The sequence below is a fragment of the Salmo salar genome, chromosome 03, assembly GCF_965601325.2.
Source record: "Salmo salar chromosome 03, fSalSal1, whole genome shotgun sequence".
Taxonomy (NCBI): domain Eukaryota; kingdom Metazoa; phylum Chordata; class Actinopteri; order Salmoniformes; family Salmonidae; genus Salmo; species Salmo salar.
In genome coordinates this window covers 101,831,888-101,859,102 of record NC_138293.1, presented here as the reverse complement: position 1 = coordinate 101,859,102, position 27,215 = coordinate 101,831,888, and the positions used below count along the sequence as shown (strand labels likewise).

The following is a 27,215-nucleotide window of genomic DNA, read 5'->3' as shown; positions in this document are numbered from 1 at the left end:
CACATCTGGTGCAGCATGTATCAATACTGATAGGATGGAAAAAAAGGGAACGCTGCTCTCAGATCAGTTTTTCTCCATTCAAATCTTTCCTTATAATTATTATTATAATTATTTCACATACTGACCACGGATCAGCATCTATTATCACCTATGGCTGTGAATATTGAGGAGGCTTATTCTAATGCTTACCCACTAAAAATGCACTAAAGCACAGATTTGTCACATTGTGTTCATTTTAGGCTTCACATCATAAAATATATGGAGACAAATTACAGACCGTAGTCTACAAGTAGCAAATTAGATTTCAATTGAACATGAAACGTATTTCAATGTGATTGTAATAGGCCTATTGCCTACTGTTTATATTTTAATGCAGTCATCTCGGTTTTCATTAGAAGCATCATTTTATACTTTGCTTGTTTGTATCAATTGCAAAGACATTTGTAGCTTCGCATTTGTAGTCAACTTTGTTCTAAATGTATCAGCATCACAGAGAGATGGATGTGATTCTATGTTTAGGGGAGATCTTCTGTGTTTTAACCCTCCTGTTGTGTTGGTTTCATGTTAATTCATTCTGTGTTCCCGGTCCAAGATGACTGCCCCATTATAGCTGATTATAAATCCATAATAATACATATATTACCACCTAATGTTGTGTTAGATCTTTTATCAACTTACGTTTTTGTGAACATTACAAGTTTTGAACTTCTATTTGCTATTTATGACCTGTAGGCCTCATTGACCTGAGTGCATACAACTCATTTCTGAGTAAAAAAGCATCATGTATGGATTATTTTGACTATAACAAACACTCAGATGAAACATATTGTGCTATTTAACAAGGACTCTCTCCTCCTCACCAGTATCATGATCAAAGATATGATCAAGAGCCTCACATACAGTATATCGTTTGGTCATTGTGCTGCAACAGAATGAATTGTGAGCAAGGCCTCATAAAAGCTTTATATACCAGAGCTGAGAGAAAATATATATATATTATTGAAACAATGTTGTGAATGTTTGTGAGAATGCCAACAGGTGTGGTTCCCGTGGGGGTTGCCGTGGAAGCCAAAAGGGGGAGTAGTGTGTGTGTGTGTGTGTGTGTGTGTGCTCAAACACACATGCATGTGGGGGTCTGGGAGAGGAAGTGTGTCCATCTGATAAATGGGCATGTGCCTGAACTCAATTTTCTACACAAATTGTAGTCTCACACTGTCACGGTTGTCGTAGGGATTGGACCAAAACGCAGCGGGAACGTGTAAACTCATCTTCTTATTTATTTAAAGAAGGAAAACAAACTAAACACGTATACAAAAACAACAAACAACACTAAACAGTCCTATCAGGTGCACGAACATAAAACAGGAAATAACTACCCCCAAAGTCCCATAGAAAAACACCCCTCTTAAATAGGACCTTCAATTAGAAGCAACGAGGAGTAGCTGCTTCCAATTGAAGGTCAACCCAATAAACACCACATAGAAATAGACATACTAGAACTAACATAGAAATACATAACATAGAACATTGCCCAACAAACCCTGAAACACTCTAAACAAACACCCCCTGCCACGCCCTGACCAAACTACAATAACAAACAACCCCTTTTACTGGTCAGGACGTGACAGTACCCCCCCCCCAAAGGTGCAGACCCCGGATGCACCTCAAAGAAAAAAAATAATAATAAAATAAATAAACCCCAAAACAAAATAATCCCAAACTAAAGGGAGGGAAGGGAGGGTGGCCACCATCACTGACGGTTCTTGTGCTACAGCCCCCCCTCCCCAACCTCCTACTATGGAGGTGGCTCAGGCTCCGGCCTTACTCCCCAACCTAACCTGTCCACCCCCGCTAAATGCTTATTATATTTTACCCCTCCCGATGTCTCTGGGCTAAGGCGCATCGCTGGACACCTCGGGCCGAGGCGCGTCGCTGGACACCTCAGGCCGAGACGCGTCGCTGGACACCTCGGGCTGAGCTGGACACCTCGGGCCGAGGCGCGTCGCTGGACACCTCGGGCTAAGGCGCGTTGCTGGACACCTCGGGCTGAGCTGGACACCTCGGGCCGAGGCGCGTCGCTGGACACCTCGGGCCGAGGCGCGTCGCTGGACACCTCGGGCCGAGGCGCGTCGCTGGACACCTCGGGCCGAGGCGCGTCGCTGGAGACTCAGGGCTGATGAGCGTCTCTGGAGACTCAGGGCTGATGAGCGTCTCTGGAGACTCAGGGCTGATGAGCGTCTCTGGAGACTCAGGGCTGATGAGCGTCTCTGGAGACTCAGGGCTGATGAGCGTAGCTGAAGGCTCAGGGCTGATGAGCGTAGCTGAAGGCTCAGGGCTGAGGAGCGTCGCTATCGGTTCCGGACTGTGGGCCGTCGCTGTCGGTTCCGGACTGTGGGCCGTCGCTGTCGGTTCCGGACTTTGAGCCGTCGCTGTCGGTTCCGGACTGTGGGCCATCGCTGTCGGTTCCGGACTGTGGGCCGTCTCTCCTGGCTCCGGACTGTGGGCCGTCTCTGCTGGCTCCGGACTGTGGGCCATCTCTGCAGGCTCTGGACTGTGGGCCGTCTCTGCAGGCTCCGGACTGTGGGCCGTCTCTAGACGGGGCACTGTCGCCGGAAGCTCTGGACGGGGCACTGTTGCCGGACACTCTGGACGGAGCACTGTTGCCGGACACTCTGGACGGGGCACTGTTGCCGGACACTCTGGACGGGGCACTGAGGCCTGACTCTCTGGATGGGGCACTGTTGCCGGACACTCTGGACGGGGCACTGTTGCCGGACACTCTGGACGGGGCACTGTTGCCGGACACTCTGGATGGGGCACTGTTGTCGGAAGCTCTGGACGGGGACTGCGCACTGAAGGCCTGATGCGTGGGGCTGGCTTAGGCGGCGCCAGACTAGGGACACTTACCACAGGGCTAGTGCGAGGAGCAGGAGCAGGACGTACTGGACTGGGCTGACGCACTGGAGGCCTGGTGCATGGTGCTGGCTTTGGAGGCGCCAGACTAGAGACACGCACCTCAGGGCTAGTGCGAGGAGCAGGAACTAGATACACCGGGCCATGAGTAGGCACTGGAGGTCTGGAGCGCATCGCCTGCACAACCCGTCCTGGCTGGATGGTAACAGTAGCCCTGCACGAGCGGAGTGCTGGTACAGGGCGAACTAGGCTGTGCAGAGGCCTGATGGCTGCCGTGCGTAGAGCAGGCGTAGGGTAGCGTGGGCCTAGGAGGCGCACTGGTGGCCAGATGTGCTGCGCAGGCATCCTCCTTCCAGGCTGGATGCCCACTCTAGCACGGCACTTGCGAGGGGCTGGGATCGCTCGCACCGGACTGTGCGTGCGCATGTGCGAGATCGTGCGCACTTCTGCATACACCGGCGCTCTCCTCTCCACACGCTCCCCATAATAAGCACGGGGAGTTGGCTCAGGTCTACTGCCTGCCCTAGCCAATCTCCCCGTGTGCCCCCCCCAATTTTTTTTATTGGGGCTGCCTCTCAGGCTTCCTTTCTAGCCGTGTCCCAGAGTAGCGTTCTCTGTCCTCTCCAGCCTTCCTCCATGGTCCTTATCCCGCTAGTATCTGCTCCCAAGTCCAAAACTCCTTATAGCTCTGCTGCTGCTCCTTCCTCCGCTGCTTGGTTCGTTTGTGGTGGGTAGGTCTGTCATGGTAGTCGTAGGGATTCGACCAAAACGCAGCGGGAACGTGTAAACTCATCTTATTATTTATTTAACCTCTTGACGTTACCCTAGGATAGGGGGCGCCACAGCGCATTTTGGAAAAAATTTGTGCCCATTTTCAACGGCCTACTAATCAGACTCAGAAGCTAGGATATGCATATAATTAATACCTGTGGATAGAAAACACCCTAAAGTTTCTAAAACTGTTTGAATGGTGTCTGTGAGTATAACAGAAGTCATATGGCAGTCAAAACCCCGAGAATGATTGAACCAGGAAGTGGAATTCTGAATTGTGGACTCAACTTCACGTCGTCGCCTATTATTAACACCGTGAGATATCGTTTATTGAGCACTTCCTATTGCTTCCACAAGATGTCGCCAGTCTTTACAAAGTGTTTTGAGCCTTCTACTGTCGAAACTCAGTGAATGAGAGGCGTTGGAAATTGGTCACAGCGGGAGGGCCATCACCATTATGACGCCGGCGGCCCTGTCTACCCCCACCTTTGGAAACGTTTTGAAACACAATGAAATCATCCCCCTCGAATCTTATTGGCTCTCTTGTTGAAACAGGCCCTGAAGATTTATGTTATACAACGTTTGACATGTTTGAACGAACCTAAATAAGAAAAAAATGCATTTTGTTGACAGAGTAGCCCCGCGCACGTCGGAACTTTTGGTGCAGCCTTCAGAACGCGCTAACAACAACAAGCTAATGGAACATAAAGGATGAACTTTTTCGACCGAAAATACATCTGTTGTGGACCTGGGATTCCTGGAAGTGCTTTCTGATGAAGACAACTAAAGGTAAGGGATTATTGACAATATTATACAACATTAGATGTGATATGCGATTGTTCCAAGATGGCTGCCGAGCTGTATTTACTAGCTCATTTTCTGAGTATCGCATCCCCTTTTATCGCTAAGTGTGATTACCTAGTAAAGTTATTTTTAAATCTGGTATGACAGGTGCTTTCAAGAGATATTCATCTATAAATCTTAGAATGACAATATTACATTTTAAACATGTTTTCGAATAGTAATTCAGTAAATTGTAGCACTGTTTCATCGGATGCTTTTGACGGGAAAATAGTTAGTCAACGTCAGACGCCGATGTAAAATGCTGTTTTCATATATAAATATGAACTTTATTGAACAAAAGAATGCATGCATTGTGTAACATGATGTCCTAGGTGTGTCATCTGATGAAGTTTGTAAAAGGTTAGTGCTGCATTTAGCTGTTTTTTGGTTATTTGTGATGCATGTGGTTGGTCGGAAAATGGCTTTGTTGCTGCTTTTTACGATGGACTCCTCTAACATAATCTAATGATTTGCTTTTCCTGTAAAACCTTTTTGAAATCGGACGACGTGGGTTGATTCAGGAGAGGTGTATCTATAAAACGCAAAAAAAAAATTATATATATATTTTTTTCAAATTATTACATTTTGTTATGCTAATGGCGATATGATTTTTCGCTGGATTTTGATCCCGCTGACGGGATGAGACGCTGAAGAGGTTTTTAAAGAAGGAAAACAAACTAAACACGTATACAAAAACAACAAACGACACTAAACAGTCCTGTCAGGTGCACGAACACAAAACAGGAAAAACTACCCCCAAAATCCCATAGAAAAACTCCCCTCTTAAATAGGACCTTCAATTAGAAGCAACGAGGAGTAGCTGCTTCCAATTGAAGGTCAACCCAATAAACACCACATAGATATAGACATACTAGAACTAACATAGAAATACATAACATAGGACATTGCCCAACAAACCCCGAAACACTCTAAACAAACACCCCCTGCCACGACCTGACCAAACTCCAATAACAAACAACCCTTTTACTGGTCAGGACGTGACACACACATTCATTTCTAGTGACCAGTCATTTTTGACCGGGAACGCCCCAGGTGTACAAAGTTAAATAAAACACCCAAAAATGTATGAAAATCATCAAAATGTATTTTTTGTGTTCAGATGTCCCGTGTGGACAAAGTCATGGAACCTTATGACAATCAGATTAAATGAACTACATTTTTCAGAGAGAAAAATTCGGTCCCATTTGACCGGAACACAGCAGAAGGGTAAAAAAGGTTTCTAACGATTCACAACTCAGTTAGTCTTTCAACGAGTGGTCTGAGGCAGGGTAGATGAGAGATGTAATGTTTGTCTCTGTTGTGTTGAAGTCCAGTCAAGCAGGAGAGACCAGCCTCCCCTGTACCCAGCTGTGTGTCCATGAAGAGTGACTGGTCTATGGAACATCCTATACGATTTAGAGAGGGAGACTTTTCTACTGAACAAAGGTAAGAAGAACTCATGGGTCAGTGAGTTAAACAACACCGTCTCTGGTCATTTCTCCTCTCCCATTTTCCCATTTCTTTTTGTTGTTTTCAAAATCCATAAACTAATCCTTCTGTCCATTTTCATAGTCCTAAAACAATATTAAACAAACACAACGTTCCCTCTTTTTGTGTGTGTGTGAGAGAGAGTGTATGTGTGCTGTCCCTGGATGAGGAGATGTAATCTCTATCCTGATTGCCTAGTCACTTTTAACCCTACCTTCATATTCATATTACCTCAACTACCTCAACTACCCGGTACCCCTGCACATTGACTCAGTACTGGTACTCCTTATAGTCTCATTATTGTTATTTTATTGTGTTACTATTTCCTTTTTTTATTTAGCTAATTGTTATTTCTTTTTAACTGCATTGTTGGGAAAGGGCTCATCAGTGAGTATTTGAGAAATACAATTTGATTTGATTTGAAGCTCATTGGCAGAAACACGTCATTGGGTCTAACGGTCGTCTCGTGCTGAACATATCATGTTCGGATGTTGAAGCCCGGTGGCTAAGAATAACTCCCTAGAAAGGCAGGAACCTAGGAAGAAACCTAGAGAGGAACCGGGCTCTGAGGGGTGGCCAATCCTCCTTTGGCTGCCCTGGGTAGAGAGGAACCAGGCTCTGAGGGGTGGCCAGTCCTCCTTTGGCTGCCCTGGGTAGAGAGGAACCAGGCTCTGAGGGGTGGCCAGTCCTCTTCTGGCTGTGTTGTGTAGAGAGGAACCAGACTCAGAGAGGTGGCTAGTCCTCTTCTGGCTGTGCTGGGGGGAGATTATAAGAGAACATGGCCATTAAGTTCAGATCGTTCTTCAAGATGTTCAAATGTTCCTAGATGACCAGCAGGGTCAAATAATAATCACAGTGGTTGTAGAGGGTGCAACAGGTCAGCACCTCAGGAGTAAATGTTAGTTGGCATTTCAACGTCGAGCATTCAGAGGTCGAGACAGCAGGTGTGGTAGAGAGGGAGAGGGCGAGAGAGGGAGAGAGAGGGTCAAAACAGTAGGATCGGATCAAGGTATCAAGTCTGGTGAACAGGTCAGAGTTCCATATCCGCAGGCAGACCAGTACAAACTGGATCAGCAGCACTACAAGGTATCACATCTGGTGCAGCATGTATCAATACTGATAAGATGGAAAGAAAGGGAACGCTGCTCTCTGATCAGTTTTTCTCCATTCAAATATTTCCTTGACATTATAATTATTTCACATACTGACCACGGATCAGCTTCTATTATCACCTATGGCTGTAAATATTGAGGAGGCTTATTCTAATGCTTACCCAATAAAAACGCACTAGAGCACAGATTTGTCACATTGTGTTCATTGTCGTGTCTTTGGGCATCATTAAACAGAAGACAAGTTTATCAAATAACTCTCTGTAATTATTATTACACGATTAAACTGATTAATCATGTAACTGTTATTAACTAGAAGGTCGGGGCACCAAGGAAAATATTCAGATTACAAAGTTATAATTTTCCTAATATAACTTCAGATATGATAATATCTGATCTGAGTCTTCTGATTTATGATGTATTTTTTACCTCGTCAGTCTCATTCCAAACGTCGTAAATTGTTTGTTATCTGCACGAACCCAGTCTTCACTAAGTCATCCATACATCAATTGTCTTAAAATAATTTATTTACTAATCTAAGTAATTCACAGAAAGCTTAAAAAACAGTGGGTATCATTACAAAGAAATGGTAGAGGATACGCCCTAGTGGGCTAAACCAGGATGGCGGCTTGTTAAACAAAAAGTGATAAGGGTCAGCTGAGAAGGCACAACAGAGTTGATAAATATTAACAATTGATATGCTAATCCTTTGCACATGAACGCTCACTCATTCGGGAACAATTGCAATCAATATATATATTTACGCTCAGTGTGTCGTCCGGCTCTTTGTTGGAAAGGTCGTTCTGTTGGGGAGTTCTCTCGCTCTCTCTCTCTCTCTCTCTCTCTCTCTCTCTCTCTCTCTCTCTTGGTTAGAATGGATCTTTCAAAGCGACATTCGTTCATGTCGTAATAGAATGGATGTTTCGTCGGTCTTCGCCTTCAATGATACCGAATTCCTAGCTGCAGACTAGTAATGAATATCAAAGACTGGTTCTTATTCTGTCGGTAGTCTAATAGTTTAACCACGTGGTATGGTTAAAGTTCAGTAGAGGAATGCATGGTCAAACCTATTGGCCAACTCGTAATGGAGTGGAGGCCTTCTCTAAAGAAAGAACCCCTGGGTGGGGGTTTATATACTGAACGTAGAAAAGTCTATCACATGACGCCAGGTCCTGTCTGTGTCCCTGGGGGCGTGCCGATGACTTAGTTAAGACTTTGAACAGAAATACAATTCTCTCACATTAACATCGGTACATAGCATCTCAACATATTCCAAATAGCTTTATCCTTATTCATTCTGTTGATACAACCATTTAGATGTAAGTCCCATAGCTGAGGCTATTATATAAACATTATTATGGTAATATGGCTGTATTGTCCCTCATGAGTTTTATAAAATTGTACCAAACGGACCAGTTCGTAGCTGGATTCTTCACCGATCTTTTATACCTTCTCCAGAACATAAATGTCGTTTGGTTCCCCCGTCCTGTGAGGTGGAAGAATTCCCTTGTCTCTCTATGAAACCTCACTCTGTCTCAAAACTGGGGCCATGAGGCAGGACATTCCCTTTGGAATTTATGACCGCCTTCTGACCACAGCAGCCTGGGTGTAGGAAACAGAGGGAGATGGTGCAGAAGTAGGGGGATGGTAGAGGGGGAGGGGGTCAACTGTGCCCGCTGTGCTCAAAGAAGGCAACATCATGACATCATGTTAGGCTTCACATCATAAAATATATTGAGACAAATTACATACCGTAGTCTACAAGTAGACCGTAGTCTACAAGTAGACCGTAGTCTACAAGTAGACCGTAGTCTACAAGTAGACCGTAGTCTACAAGTAGACCGTAGTCTACAAGTAGACCGTAGTCTACAAGTAGACCGTAGTCTACCGTAGTCTAGAATTCAATTGAACATGAAACGTATTTCAATATGATTGTTATAGGCCTACTGTAGGATTTTAATGCAGTCATCTCGATATTCCTTTGATGCATCATTTTATACTTTGCTTGTTTGTATCAATTGCAAAGACATTTGTAGATTTGCATTTGTAGTCAACTTTGTTCTAAATGTACTAGCATCACAGAGAGATGGATGTGATTCTATGTTTAGGGGAGATCTTCTGTGTTTTAACCCTCCTGTTGTGTTGGTTTCATGTTAATTCATTTTGTGTTCCCTGTCCAAAATGACTGCCCCAATATAGCTGATTATAAATCCATAATAATACATATATTACCACCTAATGTTGTGTTAGATCTTTTATCAACTTAAGTTCTTGTGAACATTACAAGTTTTGAACTTCTATTTGCTATTTATGACCTGTAGGCCTCATTGTCCTGAGCTCCATACAACTCATTTCTGAGTAAAAAAAGCCTATTGTATTGACTATAACAAATACTCAGATGAAACATATTGTGCTATTTAACAGGGACTCTCTCCTCCTCACCAGTGTCATGATCAAAGATATGATCAAGATGCTCACATACAGTATATCGTTTCGCCATTGCGCGGCGACAGAATTCATTTATCCTGTTAGGGCTAGGGGGCAGCATTTGCACGTCTGGATAAAAAAAATGTACCCGATTTAATCTGGTTACTAATCCTACCCAGTAACTAGAATATGCATATACTTATTATATATGGATAGAAAACACTCTAAAGTTTCTAAAACTGTTTGAATGGTGTCTGTGAGTATAACAGAACTCATTTGGCAGGCAAAACCCTGAGACATTTTCTGACAGGAAGTGGATACCTGATGTGTTGTATTGACTTTAAACCTATCCCATTGAAAAACACAGGGGTTTAGGAATATTTTGGCACTTCCTATTGCTTCCACTAGATGTCACCAGCCTTTACAAAGTGTTTTGAGTCTTCTGGATATTCTAGTTACTGGGTAGGAGTGGTAACCAGATTAAATCGGGTATGTTTTTTTTATCCAGCCGTGTCAATACTGCCCCCTAGCCCTAACAGGTTAACTTGACTTTCAAAGACCTTAGAAAGACAGAGTAGAATAGATATAGGTCTGTTGCAGTTTTTGTCTAGAGTGTCTTCCCCTTTGAAGAGGGGGATGACCGTTGTAGCTTTCCAATCTTTGGGGATCTCAGACAATACGGAAGAGAGGTTGAACAGGCTACTAATAGGGGTTGCATCAATTCCGGCTGATAATAATAGAATAGAGGATCCAGAATGTCTAGCCTGGCTGAATTGTAGGGGTCCAGATTTTGCAGCTCTTTCAGAACATCAGCTATCTGGATTTGGGAGAAGGAGAAATGGGGGAGGCTTGGGCGAGTTGCTGTGGGGAGTGCAGGGCTGTTGACCGGGGTAGGGGTAGCCAGGTGGAAAGCATGGCCAGCCATAGAAAAATGCTTCTTGAAATTCTCAATTATAGTGGATTTATCGGTGGTGATAGTGTTTCCTAGCCTCAGTGCAGAGTGCAGCTGGGAGGAGGTGCTCTTATTCTCCATGGACTTTACAGTGGCCCAGAACTTTTTTGAGTTTGTGCTACAGGATGCAGATTTCTGCTTGAAAAGCTAGCCTTTGCTTTCCTAACTACCTATGTATACTGCTCAGAAAAATAAAGGGAACACTTAAACAACACATCCTAGATCTGAATGAAAGAAATAATCTTATTAAATACTTTTTCTTTACATAGTTGAATGTCCTGACAACAACATCACACAAAAATAATCAATGGAAATCCAATTTATCAACCCACGGAGGTCTAGATTTGGAGTCACACTCAAAATTAAAGTGGAAAACCACACTACAGGCTGATCCAACTTTGATGTAATGTCATTAAAACAAGTCAAAATGAGGCTCAGTAGTGTGTGTGGCCTCCACGTGCCTGTATGACCTCCCTACAACGCCTGGGCATGCTCCTGATGAGGTGGCGGATGGTCTCCTGAGGGATCTCCTCCCAGACCTGGACTAAAGCATCCGCCAACTCCTGGACAGTCTGTGGTGCAATGTGGCATTGGTGGATGGAGCGAGACATGATGTCCCAGATGTGCTCAATTGGATTCAGGTCTGGGGAACGGGCGGGCCAGTCCATAGCATCAATGCCTTCCTCTTGCAGGAACTGCTGACACACTCCAGCCACATGAGGTCTAGCATTGTCTTGCATTAGGAGGAACCCAGGGCCAACCGCACCAGCATATGGTCTCACAAGGGGTCTGAGGATCTCATCTCGGTACCTAATGGCAGTCAGGCTACCTCTGGCGAGCACATGGAGGGCTGTGCGGCCCCCCAAAGAAATGCCACCCCACACCATGACTGACCCACCGCCAAACCGGTCATACTGGAGGATGTTGCAGGCAGCAGAACGTTCTCCACGGCGTCTCCAGACTCTGTCACGTCTGTCACGTGCTCAGTGTGAACCTGCTTTCATCTGTGAAGAGCACAGGGCGCCAGTGGCGAATTTGCCAATCTTGGTGTTCTCTGGCAAATGCCAAACGTCCTGCACGGTGTTGGGCTGTAAGCACAACCCCCACCTGTGGACGTCGGGCCCTCATACCACCCTCATGGACTCTGTTTCTGACCGTTTGAGCAGACACATGCAAATTTGTGGCCTGCTGGAGGTCATTTTGCAGGGCTCTGGCAGTGCTTCTCCTGCTCCTCCTTGCACAAAGGCGGTGGTAGCGGTCCTGCTGCTGGGTTGTTGCCCTCCTACGGCCTCCTCCACGTCTCCTGATGTACTGGCCTGTCTCCTGGTAGCGCCTCCATGCTCTGGACACTACGCTGACAGACACAGCAAACCTTTTTGCCACAGCTCGCATTGATGTGCCATCCTGGATGAGTTGCACTACCTGAGCCACTTGTGTGGGTTGTAGACTCCGTCTCATGCTACTACTAGAGTGAAAGCACCGCCAGCATTCAAAAGTGACCAAAACATCAGCCAGGAAGCATAGGAACTGTGGTCCCCACCTGCAGAACCACTCCTTTATTGGGGGTGTCTTGCTAATTGCCTATAATTTCCATCTGTTGTCTCTTCCATTTGCACAACAGCATGTGACATTTATTGTCAATCAGTGTTGCTTCCTAAGCGGACAGTTTGATTTCACAGAAGTGTGATTGACTTGGAGTTACATTGTGTTGTTTAAGTGTTCCCTTTATTTTTTTGAGCAGTGTATATTGGTGTCAAACTTTCCTGAAAAGTTGCATACCACGGGGGCTGTTCGATGCTAATGCAAAACGCCACAGGATGTTTTTGTGTTGGTCAAGGGCAGTCAGGTCTGGAGAGAACCAAGGTCTATATCTGTTCCTGGTTCTAAATTTCTTGAATGGAGCATGCTTATTTAAGATGGTGAGGAAGGCATTTTTGAAGAATGACCAGGCATCCTCTACTGACGGGATGAGGTCAATATCCTTCCAAGATACCCGGGTCAGGTCGATTAGAAAGGCCTGCTCGCTGAAGTGTTTTAGGGAGCATTTGACAATGATGAGTGGAGGTCATTTGACCGCAGACCCATTACGGATGCAGGCAATGAGGCAGTGATCGCTGAGATCTTGGTTGAAAACAGCAGAGGTGTATTTAGAGGGCAAGTTGGTTTGGATGACATCTATGAGGGTGCCCGTGTTTACGGATTTGGGGTTATACCTGGTAGGTTCATTGATAATTTATGTGAGATTGAGGGCATCAAGCTTAGATTGTAGGATGGCCGGGGTGTTAAGCATGTCCCAGTTTAGGTCACATAGCAGCACGAGCTCTGAAGATAGATGGGGGGCAGTCAGTTCACATCTGGTGTCCAGGGCACAGCTGTGGGCAGAGGGTGGTCTATAGCAAGCGGCAACGGTGAGAGACTTGTTTCTGGAAAGGTGTATTTTTAAAAGTAGAAGCTCGAATTGTTTGGGTACAGACTTGGGTAGTAAGACAGAACTCTGCAGGCTATCTCTGCAGTAGATTGCAACACCGCCCCCTTTAGCAATTCTATCTTGTTGGAAAATGATACATTTAGGGATGTAAATTTCAGGGTTTTTGGTGGTCTTCCTGAGCCAGGACTCAGACACGGCTAGGACATCCGGGTTGGCAGAGTGTGCTAGGTCAGTGAATAAAACAAACTTAGGAAGGAAGCTCTAGCGTGTCGGGGATAGCAAGCTAGCAGAAGGGCCTTGGAGGGATGTCGCGACGGAAGAAAGTTTGTTTTGGCCCCCTCATGCTATTACGTCGGCGTACGGATCAGCAGGCCTCCGTATGGTGAACAAGGCCATTTGGCAAAATAGATGTTGTGGCCAAAGAATTTTGTGTGTGTGTGTGTGTGTGTGTGTGTGTGTGTGTGTGTGTGTGTGTGTGTGTGTGTGTGCACTCCCTGGATGAGGAGATGTAATCTCGTGTTTTGTCCACAGAATCCAACAGGAGAGATCAGAGTCAGAGATTCTCAGTGGTCAGTCTTCCAAGAGTCATCAAACAGACCTGGCCTCCATATTCAATGTATGTGGTCCTATTATGTACATTTGTTTTTGTTTACCTCAAGTAAAGTTCATCTGTCAATTATTCATTAACCTCTCTGGGTTAAACGTCCCACCCCCAGTCAACAGCCAGTGGAATCCCGTGGCGCGAGATACAAATACCTCAAAAATGCTATAACTTAAATTTCTCAAACATATGACTATTTTACACCATTTTAAAGACAAGACTCTCGTTAATCTAACCACACTGTCCGATTTCAAAAAGGCTTTACAACGAAAGCAAAACATTAGATTATGTCAGCAAAGTACCCAGCCAGAAATAATCAGACACCCACTTTTCAAGCTAGCATATATTGTCACAAAAACCAAAACCACAGCTAAATGCAGCACTAACCTTTTATGATCTTCATCAGATGACACTCCTAGGACATTATGTTATACAATACATGCATGTTTTGTTCAATCAAGTTCATATTTCTATCAAAAACCAGCTTTTTACATTAGCATGTGACTAGCATCTGACTAGCATTCCCACCGAACACTTCCGGTGAATTACATTATGTTATACAATACATGCATGTTTTGTTCAATCAAGTTCATATTTATATCAAAAAACAGCTTTTTACATTAGCATGTGAAGTTCAGAACTAGCATACCCCCCGCAAACTTCCGGCGAATTTACTAACAATTTACTAAATTACTCACGATAAACGTTCACAAAAAACATAACAATTATTAAAAAAATTATTGATACAGAACTCCTTTATGCAATCGCGGTGTCCGATTTTAAAATAGCTTTTCGGTGAAAGCACATTTTGCAATATTCTGAGTAGATAGCCCGGCCATCACAGGCTAGCTATTTTGACACCCACCAAGTTTGGTACTCACCAAACTCAGATTTACTATAAGAAAAATTGGATTACCTTTGCTGTTCTTCGTCAGAATGCACTCCCAGGACTTCTACTTCAACAACAAATGTTGGTTTGCTTCCAAATAATCCATAGTTATATCCAAATAGCGGCGTTTTGTTCGTGCGTTCAAGACACTATCCGAAGGGTAACGAAGGGTGACGTGCCGGCGCATATCGTGACAAAATGTCAAAATATTCCATTACCGTACTTCAAAGCATGTCAAACGCTGTTTAAAATCAATTTATGCGATTTTTCTCGTAAAATAGCGATAATATTCCGACCGGGAGACGTCGTTTTCGTTCAAAGACTGAAAAAGTAAAATGGACTCTTCACGTGCACGCTAGCACCCGTCTCATTGTTCTCAGATCGACCACTTATCAAATGCGCTACTGTTTTTCAGCCAGTAACTGCAGAGTCATCATTCAACGTTCTGGCGCCTTCTGAGAGCCTATGGGAGCCTTAGAAAGTGTCACGTTACAGCAGAGATCCTCTGTTTTGGATAGAGATGACAAAGAAGGCAAAGAAATGGTCAGAGAGGGCACTTCCTGTTTGGAATCTTCTCAGGTTTTGGCCTGCAATATGAGTTCTGTTATACTCACAGACACCATTCAAACAGTTTTAGAAACTTTAGGGTGTTTTCTATCCAAATCAAACAATTATATGCATATTCTAGTTACTGGGCAGGAGTAGTAACCAGATTAAATCGGGTACGTTTTTTATCCGGCCGTGCAAATACTGCCCCCTATCCCCAACAGGTTAATGTGTTAATGAGAAAGCATTTTGTCTCTTGCTTAACTTATTTACTTGATTTATTTCAGTCGCTTGAAGAGAATATCATGACATTTGTGAAGAACGAGCTGAAGATGTTCAAGAGGTTTCTTAGTCCAGAACTCCCAGAAGGCTTTGAGAGTCAGAAGCAGGATAAGGAAGTGGTGGACACTGAAGATGAGAAGCAGGAGAGCAGTGCCAGAGAGGGGGCTCTGAAGATCACACTGCACGTCCTGAGGAAAATGAACCAGAAGGAGCTTGCTGACACACTAGAGAACTGTAAGATCTGTCTGCCTCATGTTGAATGCTGTTTTATAACATTTAAAAGCTGTAGCTAAAGTACAGCTAAAGTAGCTGTGTAACTCAATGATATTGTAGCAGCCTTAACACAATACCCAGTGACCTCATCAAGTAGCAGCAGGGATGTGTTGTATTGAGAGAGAGAGAGCGCGAGAGACACCATTAATAATACTATCAATAATACCAACAATAATATAATCAGTCACACCAGTCTGTAACGCATTATAAAAATATTTACACATTTATCCAGTCAGATAAGAGAATAAATTATTATAATTTTAAACTTTATAACAGTCCTACAATACTGTAGGCATTAAAACAGACGTAATATTAATATCCTCTGTGTTATTTCTAGATTCAGATGATCCTGCTGTGATTTGCCAACGTGAACTCAAATCTAATCTAAAGAAGAAGTTTCAATGTGTATTTGAGGGGATCGCTAAACAAGGAAACCCAATACTTCTCAATAAGATCTACACAGAGCTCTACATCACAGAGGGTGGAACAGGAGAGGTCAATAATGAACATGAGCTGAGACAGATTGAGACAACAACCAGGAAACAAGCAAGACCAGAGACTGCAATCAAATGTAACGACATCTTCAAACCCTTAACTGGACAAGACAAACGAATCAGAACTGTGCTGACAAAGGGAGTCGCTGGCATTGGAAAAACAGTCTCTGTGCAGAAGTTCATTCTGGACTGGGCTGAAGGAAAAGCAAATCAGGATGTCCAATTTGTATTTTCATTCCCTTTTCGGGAGCTGAATTTGATGAAAGAGGACAAGCACACTTTCATTGAACTTCTCAATCACTTCTCAATGGAAACCAAACAATCAAGAATCTCAAACTACGACAAGTACAAAGTTCTGTTCATCTTTGATGGTCTGGATGAGTGCCGACTGCCCCTAGACTTCCAGAAGACCAACATCTGTTGGGACGTCACAGAGTCAACCTCAGTGGATGTTCTGCTGACAAATCTCATCAAGGGAAATCTGCTTCCCTCTGCTCTCATCTGGATAACTACCCGACCTGCAGCGGCCAATAAGATCCCTTCAGGGTGTGTTGACCAGGTGACAGAGGTACGAGGGTTCAATGACCCACAGAAGGAGGAGTACTTCAGGAAGAGATTCAGTGATGAGGACCTGCCCAGCAGAATCATCTCACACATAAAGACATCAAGGAGCCTCCACATCATGTGCCACATTCCAGTCTTCTGTTGGATTTCTGCAACAGTCCTTGAACACATGCTGAAACATAAGAGAGAAGAGATGCCCAAGACTCTGACTGAGATGTACACACACCTTGTGGTGTTTCATACCAAACAGAAAAATGAAAAGTATCTTGGCAAAGAAGAGACAGCTCCACACTGGAATAAAGAGAGCATTCTGTCACTGGGAAAACTGGCTTTTCAACAGCTTGTGAATGGCAATCTGATTTTCTATGAAGAAGACCTGATAGAGTCTGGCATTGATGTCATTGAAGCCTCAGTGTACTCAGGATTGTGCACACAGCTCTTTAAAGAGGAATGTGTGCTGTACCAGGACAAGGTGTACTGCTTTGTTCATCTGAGCATTCAGGAGTTTCTGGCTGCTGTATATGTGTTCCTCTCATTCATCAACAACAATGAGAATCTAATTGACAAACTGCAAACAAAAGATGAGTCTGAAGTTACTTTCTACAAGAGTGCTGTGGATAAAGCCTTACGAAGTGAGACGGGAAACCTGGACCTGTTCCTTCGCTTCCTTCTGGGCCTCTCACTGGAGTCCAATCAGAAGCACTTACGAGGTCTACTGACAACGACAAGAAGCAGCTCACAGAGCCATGAAGAAATAGTCAAGTACATCAAGGAGAAGATCAGGGAGAATCCCTCTCCAGAGAGGTGCATCAATCTGTTCCACTGTCTGAATGAACTGAATGACCATTCTCTAGTGGAGGAGGTCCAAAGCTACCTGAGCTCAGGAAGTATCTCAGAAGACAACCTGTCACCTGCACAGTGGTCAGCTCTGGTCTTTGTGTTGCTGACTTCAGAAAAGGAGCTGGATGTGTTTGACCTGAAGAAATACTCCAGATCAGAGGAAGGTCTTCTGAGGTTGCTGCCAGTGGTCAAAGCCTCCAGAGCTGTTCTGTGAGTAAATGAAATGACATTTAATTACTTATCATCAGGAAGAAATATTCAGTTTAGAGTAAAATATGTATTATAATATGTATATAATATTATATTGAAAAACATATTGAATCAATGCTTTGATTTTCACATTAGTATAACAATATGACCATACATTTCTAGGAGACGGAAGATGAATATTTATGTTGTTTGAGAGAATGAACCAAATGCATTTGCCATTGTCCTTCTTCACTGCTTGTGTTAAATGAACAGTGTGTTTGTGAAATCATGATGATCTCTTTGCAGGCTGTCAGGCTGTAGAGTCACAGAGAAAGGCTGTGCTTCTCTGGTCTCAGCTCTGAGGTCAAACCCCTCACACCTGAGAGAGCTGGACCTAAGTGACAATGACCTGAAGGATTCAGGAGTGAAGCTGCTCTCTGCTGGACTGGGGAATCCCCACTGTAAACTGGAGACACTGAGGTCAGTAGTCCTGTAGTTGGTCAACATGTGATAACTGTTCACCAGATCCACATGTGTTTACAAGGCACACATAGTCCACACCATATGTGTTTGGACAGTAAAGCTTACAGTTTTAGATGTGGTGCTATGCTCCAGCATTTTGAACTGGGTGTGTTTGTCCAGTGTGTGTGTGTGTGTGTGTCTAGTGTGTGTGTGTGTGTGTGTGTGTGTGTGTGTGTGTGTGTGTGTGTGTGTGTGTGTGTGTGTGTGTGTGTGTGTGTGTGTGTGTGTGTGTGTGTGTGTGTGTGTGTGTGTGTGTGCCTAGTGTGTGTGTGTATGTGTGTGTCCAGTGTGTGTGTGTGTGTGTGTGTGTGTATCCAGTGTGTGTGTATGTCCAGTGTGTGTGTGCATGTGTATCACTCAATGAACACACACACACTAGGGCTGGGCGATATGGCCAAAATATTATACCGCTGTAATAAAAAAATTATGATGAGATGACGGTATTTTACAGTATTTTTAGTTTTGGAATAGTAAAAGTTGTACATTTGCTTTATGAGTAGTGAGTGATCCCAGGGTGCTCTATGAGTAGTGAGTGATCCCAGGGTGGCAATACATACATTCTAAGTGATTTCAATGAGTTTTTCTCCATTCTGATTGGTTTATACTGTTCAATTCAACTTCAGCAAAAACAAATGTCAGCACTTTCATCATTTCTGCATTTCCACTCAATTGCAGTGATGGAAAAAGTACCCAGATGTCATACTTGAAAAAAAAGTAAAGATACATTAATGGAAAATTACTCAAGTAAAAGTGAAAGTCACCCAGTAAAATACTACTTGAGTAAAAGTCTAAAAGTATTTGGTTTTAAATATACTTAAGTATCAAAAGTGCGGCGGCAGATAGTCTAGTAGCTAGAGCGTTGGGCCAGTAACTGAAAGCAGTGCATTGGTGTTCACATTAGTATATCAATATGACAATACAATTCTAGGAGATGGAAGATGAATCTATATGTTGTTTGAGAGAACAAACCAAATGCATCTGCCATTGTCCTTCTTTACTGGCGTTAAGTTAAGTGCACGCCCTCACCGGAACACGCTACAAACACTACAGCCAAAATGGGAGCCACTTACAAAAACTACAAATTCTAGCTCATTTTTCAAAAAACAAGCCTGAAACTCTTTCTAAAGACTGTTGACATCTAGTGGAAGTCCTAGGAACTGCAATCTGGGAGGTTTTCCTTTTATATTCCCATTGTAATCAGTGGTGAGCTGGAAAAAAAAATTCTGGATGGATTGTCCTTGGGTTTTCGCCTGCCATATCAGTTCTGTTATACTCACAGACATTATTTTAACAGTTTTGGAAACTTTAGTGTTTTCTATCCAATACTACCAATCATATGCATATCCGTCCGAATACTGCCCCCTATCCCGTTAAACAATTTAAAGGCAATGCTACCAAATACTAATTGAGTGTATGTACACTTTTGACCCACTGGGAATGTGATGAAATAAATAAATGGTGAAATAAATATTTCTCTCTGCTATTATTCTGACATTTCACATTCTTAAAATAAAGTGGTGATCCTAACTGACCTAAGACAGGTGTCACGTCCTGGCCAGTATAAGGCTTAATTGGTATTGTAGTTTGGTCAGGACGTGGCAGAGGGTATTTGTTTTATGTGGTTCAGGGTGGTGTTTTGGGAAAAGGGCGTTTGATTTAGTATTTCCGGGGTTTTTGGTTTATGATCTATGTTTAGGTAATTCTATGTCTAGTCTAGGTAGTCTGTGTTTCTATGGTTGATTTATTGGGGTTGGGACTCTCAATTGAAGGCAGGTGTTTTCTCTTTGCCTTTGATTGAGAGTCCCATATATTAGGGTGTGTTTGTGTTTGGGATTTGTGGGAGATTGTTTTTGCATTGCGTGTTTTTGTGAGCCTGCAAAACTGTCATTTGTCGTGCTTATTGATTTCTTGTTTTTCCGTGTTCAACGTTCTTTAATAAATTAAGAAAATGAACACCAACTCTACTGCGTATTGGTCCACACTTTCAGATGACGATTTCGCTATATCATCGGATGATGAAGAAGTTCGTGACAACAGGGAATGTTTACTCTGATTAAATGTCAGGAATTGTGAAAAACTGAGTTTAAATGTATTTGGCTAAGATGTATGTAAACTTCCGACTTCAACTGTACATTCTAAGTGATTTCAATGAGTCTTTCTCCATTCTGATTGGTTTATACTGTTCCAGTCAACTTCAACCAAAACAAATGTCAGCACTTTCATCATTTCTATGGAAAAAGTACCCAGTTGTCATACTTGAGTAAAAGTAAAGATACGTCAATAGAAAATTACTCAAGTAGAAGTGGAAGTCACACAGTAAAATACTACTTGAGTAAAAGTCTAAAAGTATTTGGTTTTAAATATACTAATCTAGTGGTTAGATCGTTGGGCCAGTAACTGAAAGATTGCTGCATCAAATTCCCGAGCTGACAAGGTAAAAATCTGTCGTTCTGCCCCTGAACAAGGCAGTTCATCCACTGTTCCCGGTAGGATGTCATTGTAAATAAGAATGTGTTCCTAACTGACTTGCCAAGATAAATAAAAGTTACATTAAAAAAAAGTTATTGATAAAATGTACTTAAATTAAATTAAGCAAACCAGATGGCACCATTTTCTTGTATTTTTTTTTAATTTACGGATAGCCAACACAGACATAATTTACAAACAAAGCATTTATGTTTAGTGAGTCCTCTAGATCAGAAGCAGTATGACCAGGGATGTTCTCTTGATAAGTGTGAATTGGACCATTTTCCTGTCCTGCTAAGCATTCAAAACGAGTACTTTTAGGTGTCTGGGAAAATGTATGGAGTAAAAAGTACAGTATTTTCTTTAGTAATGTAGTGAAGTAAAAGTAAAAGTTGTCAAAAATAAAAACAGTAAAGTATGTAGTACTTGAAAGTATTTTTACCTAGTACTTTACACCACTGCTCAATTGTGATCATCTCCACACTGCCACGTAGGGCTGCACGTTACGGGCAAATAATCTAGGACTTATTTTTAACCAAATGTTGCAATTGCGATTTCACTTGCGAATTAGAGCAAAACTGTTGGAATCATGGAAATAGAATGACTATTCTAATTCTATAGTTAGAATATAATAGTGGGTACTTTTAATACAGTGTTTGAGATGACAACGAATTCAAATGCCAGAGAGGAGTTATTGTGACATGGTAGGAACTAAAGTGTTGATAGGTGTTTCCTAGGGGACCCTATAAGCTTTGGCTACGTTGCGTGTTTTCTCTTAGCTACTTCATGTAGCTAACATGTTCTTGCTTTGCATATTCCTCTTTGATTTAGAAGATACTGTTGCACCAACAACATGCTGATTTAGGTCTACACCATCACTGGTATTATCAGGCTGTATTAGCTAGCTACATTTTCTCTTACTCAGTACATTTATTAGCTAGCTAGCTATTAGCATGAGCGGCTAACAATTAGTGTCTCAAGATTCTAGGGCAACTTGCTAAGAAAAGACAAACTAGCTGTTTTGCTGATGTAAGAAACACAAACTAATAGTCATTATAGAACACTAGTGGATTAAATTAAGAAGCAAAGTGAAAACAGCATTGTTGTCATCAACATTGTTCCATGTGCTGCATTGACCAGGCAGAGTGGAAACAGCATTGTTGTCATCAACATTGTTCCATGTGCTGCATTGACCAGGCAGAGTGAAAACAGCATTGTTGTCATCAACATTGTTCCATGTGCTGCATTGACCAGGCAGAGTGAAAACAGCATTGTTGTCATCAACATTGTTCCATGTGCTGCATTGACCAGGCAGAGTGAAAACAGCATTGTTGTCATCAACATTGTTCCATGTGCTGCATTGACCAGGCAGAGTGAAAACAGCATTGTTGTCATCAACATTGTTCCATATGCTGCATTGACCAGGCAGAGTGAAAACAGCATTGTTATCATCAACATTGTTCCATGTGCTGCATTGACCAGGCAGAGTGAAAACAGCATTGTTGTCATCAACATTGTTCCATGTGCTGCATTGACCATGCAGAGTGGAAACAGCATTGTTATCATCAACATTGTTCCATAAGCTGCATTGACCAGGCAGAGTGAAAACAGCATTGTTGTCATCAACATTGTTCCATATGCTGCATTGACCAGGCAGAGTGAAAACAGCATTGTTATCATCAACATTGTTCCATGAGCTGCATTGACCAGGCAGAGTTAAAACAGCATTGTTGTCATCAACATTGTTCCATGTGCTGCATTGACCAGGCAGACTGAACACAAGTGTCTCGTGGTTGAGGAACATCTAATGCGCTCCTTGAGTGACAGGGGGCGTGGCTAGGTCATTGTGGAAAGCTGCACAGAGAGAAAGAGCAGAGAGAGATGACTCAAGTAGCGAAGTAAACTATAAAAATTAACATTACACATGGCGTATCACATTTAACAAACCAAACATTAAAATACCAGTATAGAAGGTAAAGTAAAAACCCAAACTGGTCCCTGCATCAATACCAGTATAGAAGGTACAGTAACAACCCAAACCGGTCCCTGCATCAATACCAGTATAGAAGATACAGTAACAACCCAAACCGGTCCCTGCATCAATACCGGTATATCATTAAATACGGTATACCGCCCAGCCCTAACACACACACACACTGGACACACATACTGGACACGCACACTGGACACACACACTGGACACACACACACAAACTGGACACACACACTGGACACACACACACACACTGGACACACATACTGGACACACAAACTGGACACACACACTGGGCATACACACACACACTGGACACACACACACACACTGGAAACACACACACACTCTGGACACACACACTGGACATACACACAAGGTACACACACACACTTGGGCTCCCGAGTGGCGTCGCTGTCTAAGGCACTGCATCTCAGTGCTAGAGGCGTCACTACAGGTCCTGGTATGAATCCAGGCTGTATCACAGCCGGCCGTGACAGACAGTCCCATAGCGCGGGGCACAATTGGCCCAGCGTCGTCCGGGTTTGGCTGTCATTGTAAATAAGACTGTGTTCTTAACTGAATTGCCAAGTTAAAATAAGGTTTAATAAATAACAAAACACTGGACACACACAATACCCTCAAAGAAAAGGTGACATTATATACTGTCACCTCGTATAAAACATTTGATCTCATATACAAAATGCTGGAGTATAGAGCCACAATATAAATGTTAGCTTCACTGTCAAAATAGATATGGAGTGGACTGTATACTCAATACAATCTAAATCTGATACCTCTCTGTCTGTCTTTTGACTGATACTGCTTTTTAAACTGGTCTGGTCAGTCTACTCAAATATTTGTACTATACATTTTTCTATCTGCAAGCAATACTTTGATAATTTGTCATTTATAATAAAGATACATTAATTTATGAATAGATATGGCAGGTTTCAGAACACTGATATATCTAAAAATATACTGTCACTATCTTCACCACCAAAGAATAGCAGTGTGGTTTTAATATGATTTTACTCTTTGCAGGCTGTCACGCTGTCAAGTGACAGAGGAAGGCTGTGCTTCTCTGGTCTCAGCTCTGAGGTCAAACCCCTCACACCTGAGAGAGCTGGACCTGAGCTACAATCACCCAGGAGACTCAGGAGTCAGACTGCTCTCTGCTGGACTGGAGGATCCACACTGCAGACTGGAGAAACTCAAGTATGTAGAGGGTTTATGTCAATGTTCATATCAGACATGTTTGACTTATCAGGCGAGTTAAGACAAACATTCTTACCACCAACTGGATATAATTATATGCTCTGTGTGTGTGTGTGTGTGTGTGTGTGTGTGTGTGTGTGTGTGTGTGTGTGTGTGTGTGTGTGTGTGTGTGTGTGTGTGTGTGTGTGTGTGTGTGTGTGTGTGTGTGTGTGTGTGTGTGTTCCCGTGTATCATTCAATGACTGTCTGTTCTTCTGCTTACCGCTACAGTGTGGAACATGGTGGAGAGTACACAATGAAACCTGGGCTTAGAAAATGTGAGTGTTGACTGATGTGAAGAATATGACTAAGAATAAGTCTTAATTCAAGTTAAGTCAACGTCAAAGACCACCATCAATACTTACTTGGTCATATTAAATATCAGCTGTAGTTCTACAGAAGCAGAAATCGGGGACAACAAAGTTTACAATGTGTGTGTGTGTGTGAGGCGTGTTCATGTTACATTAGAAATGTGTGTTTGTGTTCATGCATACAGGTGTGTGTGTGTGTGTGTAATTAATGTGAATAAGTGTGTTTTATATTACCATACAGTATAACATATGATCATTCAACAAGTCTCAAGTTACCTTAACTTCTCCTTTTGATACCTAGAAACATCTACATTAAATGAATTAGTGAAAAGTGAGTTAACATTCTAATGTGAATGATGATGATTTCTAATATTGTGTCTGGTTTCATCCATCAGATGTCTGTGATCTCACACTGGACCTAAACACAGTAGACAGACTCCTCTCTCTGTCTGAGGAGAACAGAAAGGTGACATGGAGGAGAGAGGAGCAGCCGTATCCTGATCACCCAGAGAGATTTGAGGACTGTAGACAGGTGCTGTGTAGAGAGGGTCTGACTGGGCGCTGTTACTGGGAGGTAGAGTGGAGTGGGAGAGGGGCTGTTATAGGAGTGACATATAAAGGAATCAACAGGAGAGGAGAGGTTAATGACTGTTGGCTTGGATGGAATGACAAGTCCTGGAGTCTGGACTGCGATGACAACAGTTACATTGCCTGGCACAATGATAATTCCACTATCATAGACGTCCCCTCCTCCAGCTCCGACAGAGTAGGAGTGTATCTGGACTGGCCAGCCGGCACTCTGTCCTTCTATAGAGCCTCCTCTGACACACTGACCCACCTGTACACATTCACCTCCACATTCACGGAGCCCCTCTATCCAGGGTTTAGGGTTTGGTATGTTGACTCCTCAGTGTCCCTGTAAATAATAACCTGACACACACACACACACACACTGGACACACACACACTGGACACACACACACTGATACACACACACACACACACTGGACTCACACACACTGATACACACACACACACACACACTGGACTCACACACACTGATACACACACACATACACACTGGACTCACACACACACACTGGACAAACACACACACACTGGACAAACACACACTCACACTGGACAAACACACACTCACACTGGACAAACACACATACACGCTGAACACACACACACACTGATACACACACACACACACACACTGGACTCACACACACTCACTGGACAAACACACACACACTGGACTCACACACACACACTGGACAAATACACACACACACTGGACAAACACACATACACGCTGAACACACACATGCTGAACACACACACACTGGACAAACACACACACACACTGGACAAACACACACACACACGATGAACACACAGGACACACACACACACTGGACACAGAAACACAAACACACACTGGACACAGACACACACACACTGGACAAACACACACACACACGATGAACACACAGGACACACACACACACTGGACACAGAAACACAAACACACACTGGACACAGACACACAAACACACACAGGACACACACACACTGGACACACACACACACACTGGACAAACACAAGCACACACACACTGGACAAACACAAACACACACACACAGGACACACACACACACAGGATACACACACACTCTCACACACACACAAATGTGCGTCTTCCTATAATTGTGAGGACCTTGACCCAGGACCTCTTACAATAACACTGTTACAATACCAATGGGATCATTTGTTGTCTTTTATGTTGAATAACAAGTTGTACAATTATATATGGACATACGCTCCATAGTTGTACAAGTATACAAGGATATATTGTACTTTTCATAATAAAACTTACTTGAAACAAGAAACAGCATGTTAATTGTGAAAACCACTTCATTATTGATTTTTACATTGTCTCTGTCAGGTTGACATTAACCTGCGACTGGTTACATGAGACAAATATGAAATGAAATACAAAACAATTAAATATGTGAAATTGAATTAAACAAATTGTACAACAGAGTGTTGTGATGCAGGGTCGCTATAGCAACAGAGTGTTGTGATACAGGGTCACTATAGCAACAGAGTGTTGTGATGCGCCCCAGCGTGAACCTCTCCAGACCAGAGGACTTTCTTCTTGGAGAGGAACCCTGTGACGTCATCATCGGAGAGGGAGATTCCAGACACTCTCTCAGCCTGCTCTCTGTTCTCTCTCTGCCCTCTCTCTCGCTCTGCTTCTCTATCTTTCTCTCTCTCTCTCCCCAATCTCTTGCTTTTTATATCTTAACCGGGGTGCAGTTTGGACAATCACCACTTGATGGAAGTGTTAAACCAGAAGTGATGAAAACAACATCAATGCATTGAGAGAGAGAGAGAGAGTCTAATATACAGAGAGAGAGTCTAATATACTGATATACCGTGCATTCAGAAAGTATTCAGACCCCTTGACTTTTTCCACATTTTGTCACGTTACAGCCTTATTCTAAAATGGATTAAATTGTTTTTTTCCCCCCCTCATCAATCTACACACAATAACCCATAGCATAACAATTTATTTCATGTGTGCAAATTTGTATTTAAAAAAACTTAGATATCACATTTACATAAGTATTCAGACCCTTTACTCAGTACTTTTTTGAAGCACCTTTGGCAGCGATTACAGCCTTGAGTCTTCTTGGATTTGACGCTACAAGCTTGGCACACCTGTATTTGGGGAGTTTCTCCCATTCTTCTCTGCAGATCCTGTCAAGCTCTGTCAGGTTGGATGGGGAGCGTCGCTGCACAGCTATTTTCAGGTCTCTCCAGAGATGTTCGATCGGGTTCAAGTCCGGGCTTAGGATCATTGTCCTGTTGTCCAGTCTGTGTTTACTATACTGGGAGGGTAGAGAGTCAGAACTGATAGAGGATCCGGAGCCCTGAGGGGGAGAGAGAGAGGGATGGTAGAGAGTCAGAACTGATAGAGGATCTGGAGCCCTGAGGGGGAGAGAGAGAGGGAGGGTAAGAGAGTCAGAACAGAGGAAAAGAGAG

General features: G+C 43.2%; 1 protein-coding gene across 2 annotated transcripts in view; it reads left to right on the top strand.

The window, feature by feature from the left end:
* Positions 1-26,061, top strand: part of LOC145877445 (NLR family CARD domain-containing protein 3-like) — a 37,571-nt gene extending 11,510 nt beyond the window's left edge. For both annotated transcript variants that reach the window (XM_082972964.1, XM_082972963.1), the window contains 8 exons: positions 5,857-5,973; positions 13,463-13,547; positions 15,255-15,483; positions 15,860-17,630; positions 17,916-18,089; positions 23,635-23,808; positions 24,078-24,124; positions 24,553-26,061. In XM_082972964.1, the coding sequence (XP_082829090.1) occupies positions 5,857-5,973; positions 13,463-13,547; positions 15,255-15,483; positions 15,860-17,630; positions 17,916-18,089; positions 23,635-23,808; positions 24,078-24,124; positions 24,553-25,079 (3,124 nt within the window). In that variant the 3' untranslated portion in view covers positions 25,080-26,061. The remainder of the gene's footprint in view (positions 1-5,856; positions 5,974-13,462; positions 13,548-15,254; positions 15,484-15,859; positions 17,631-17,915; positions 18,090-23,634; positions 23,809-24,077; positions 24,125-24,552) is intronic.
* The last annotated feature ends 1,154 nt before the right edge of the window (positions 26,062-27,215 follow it).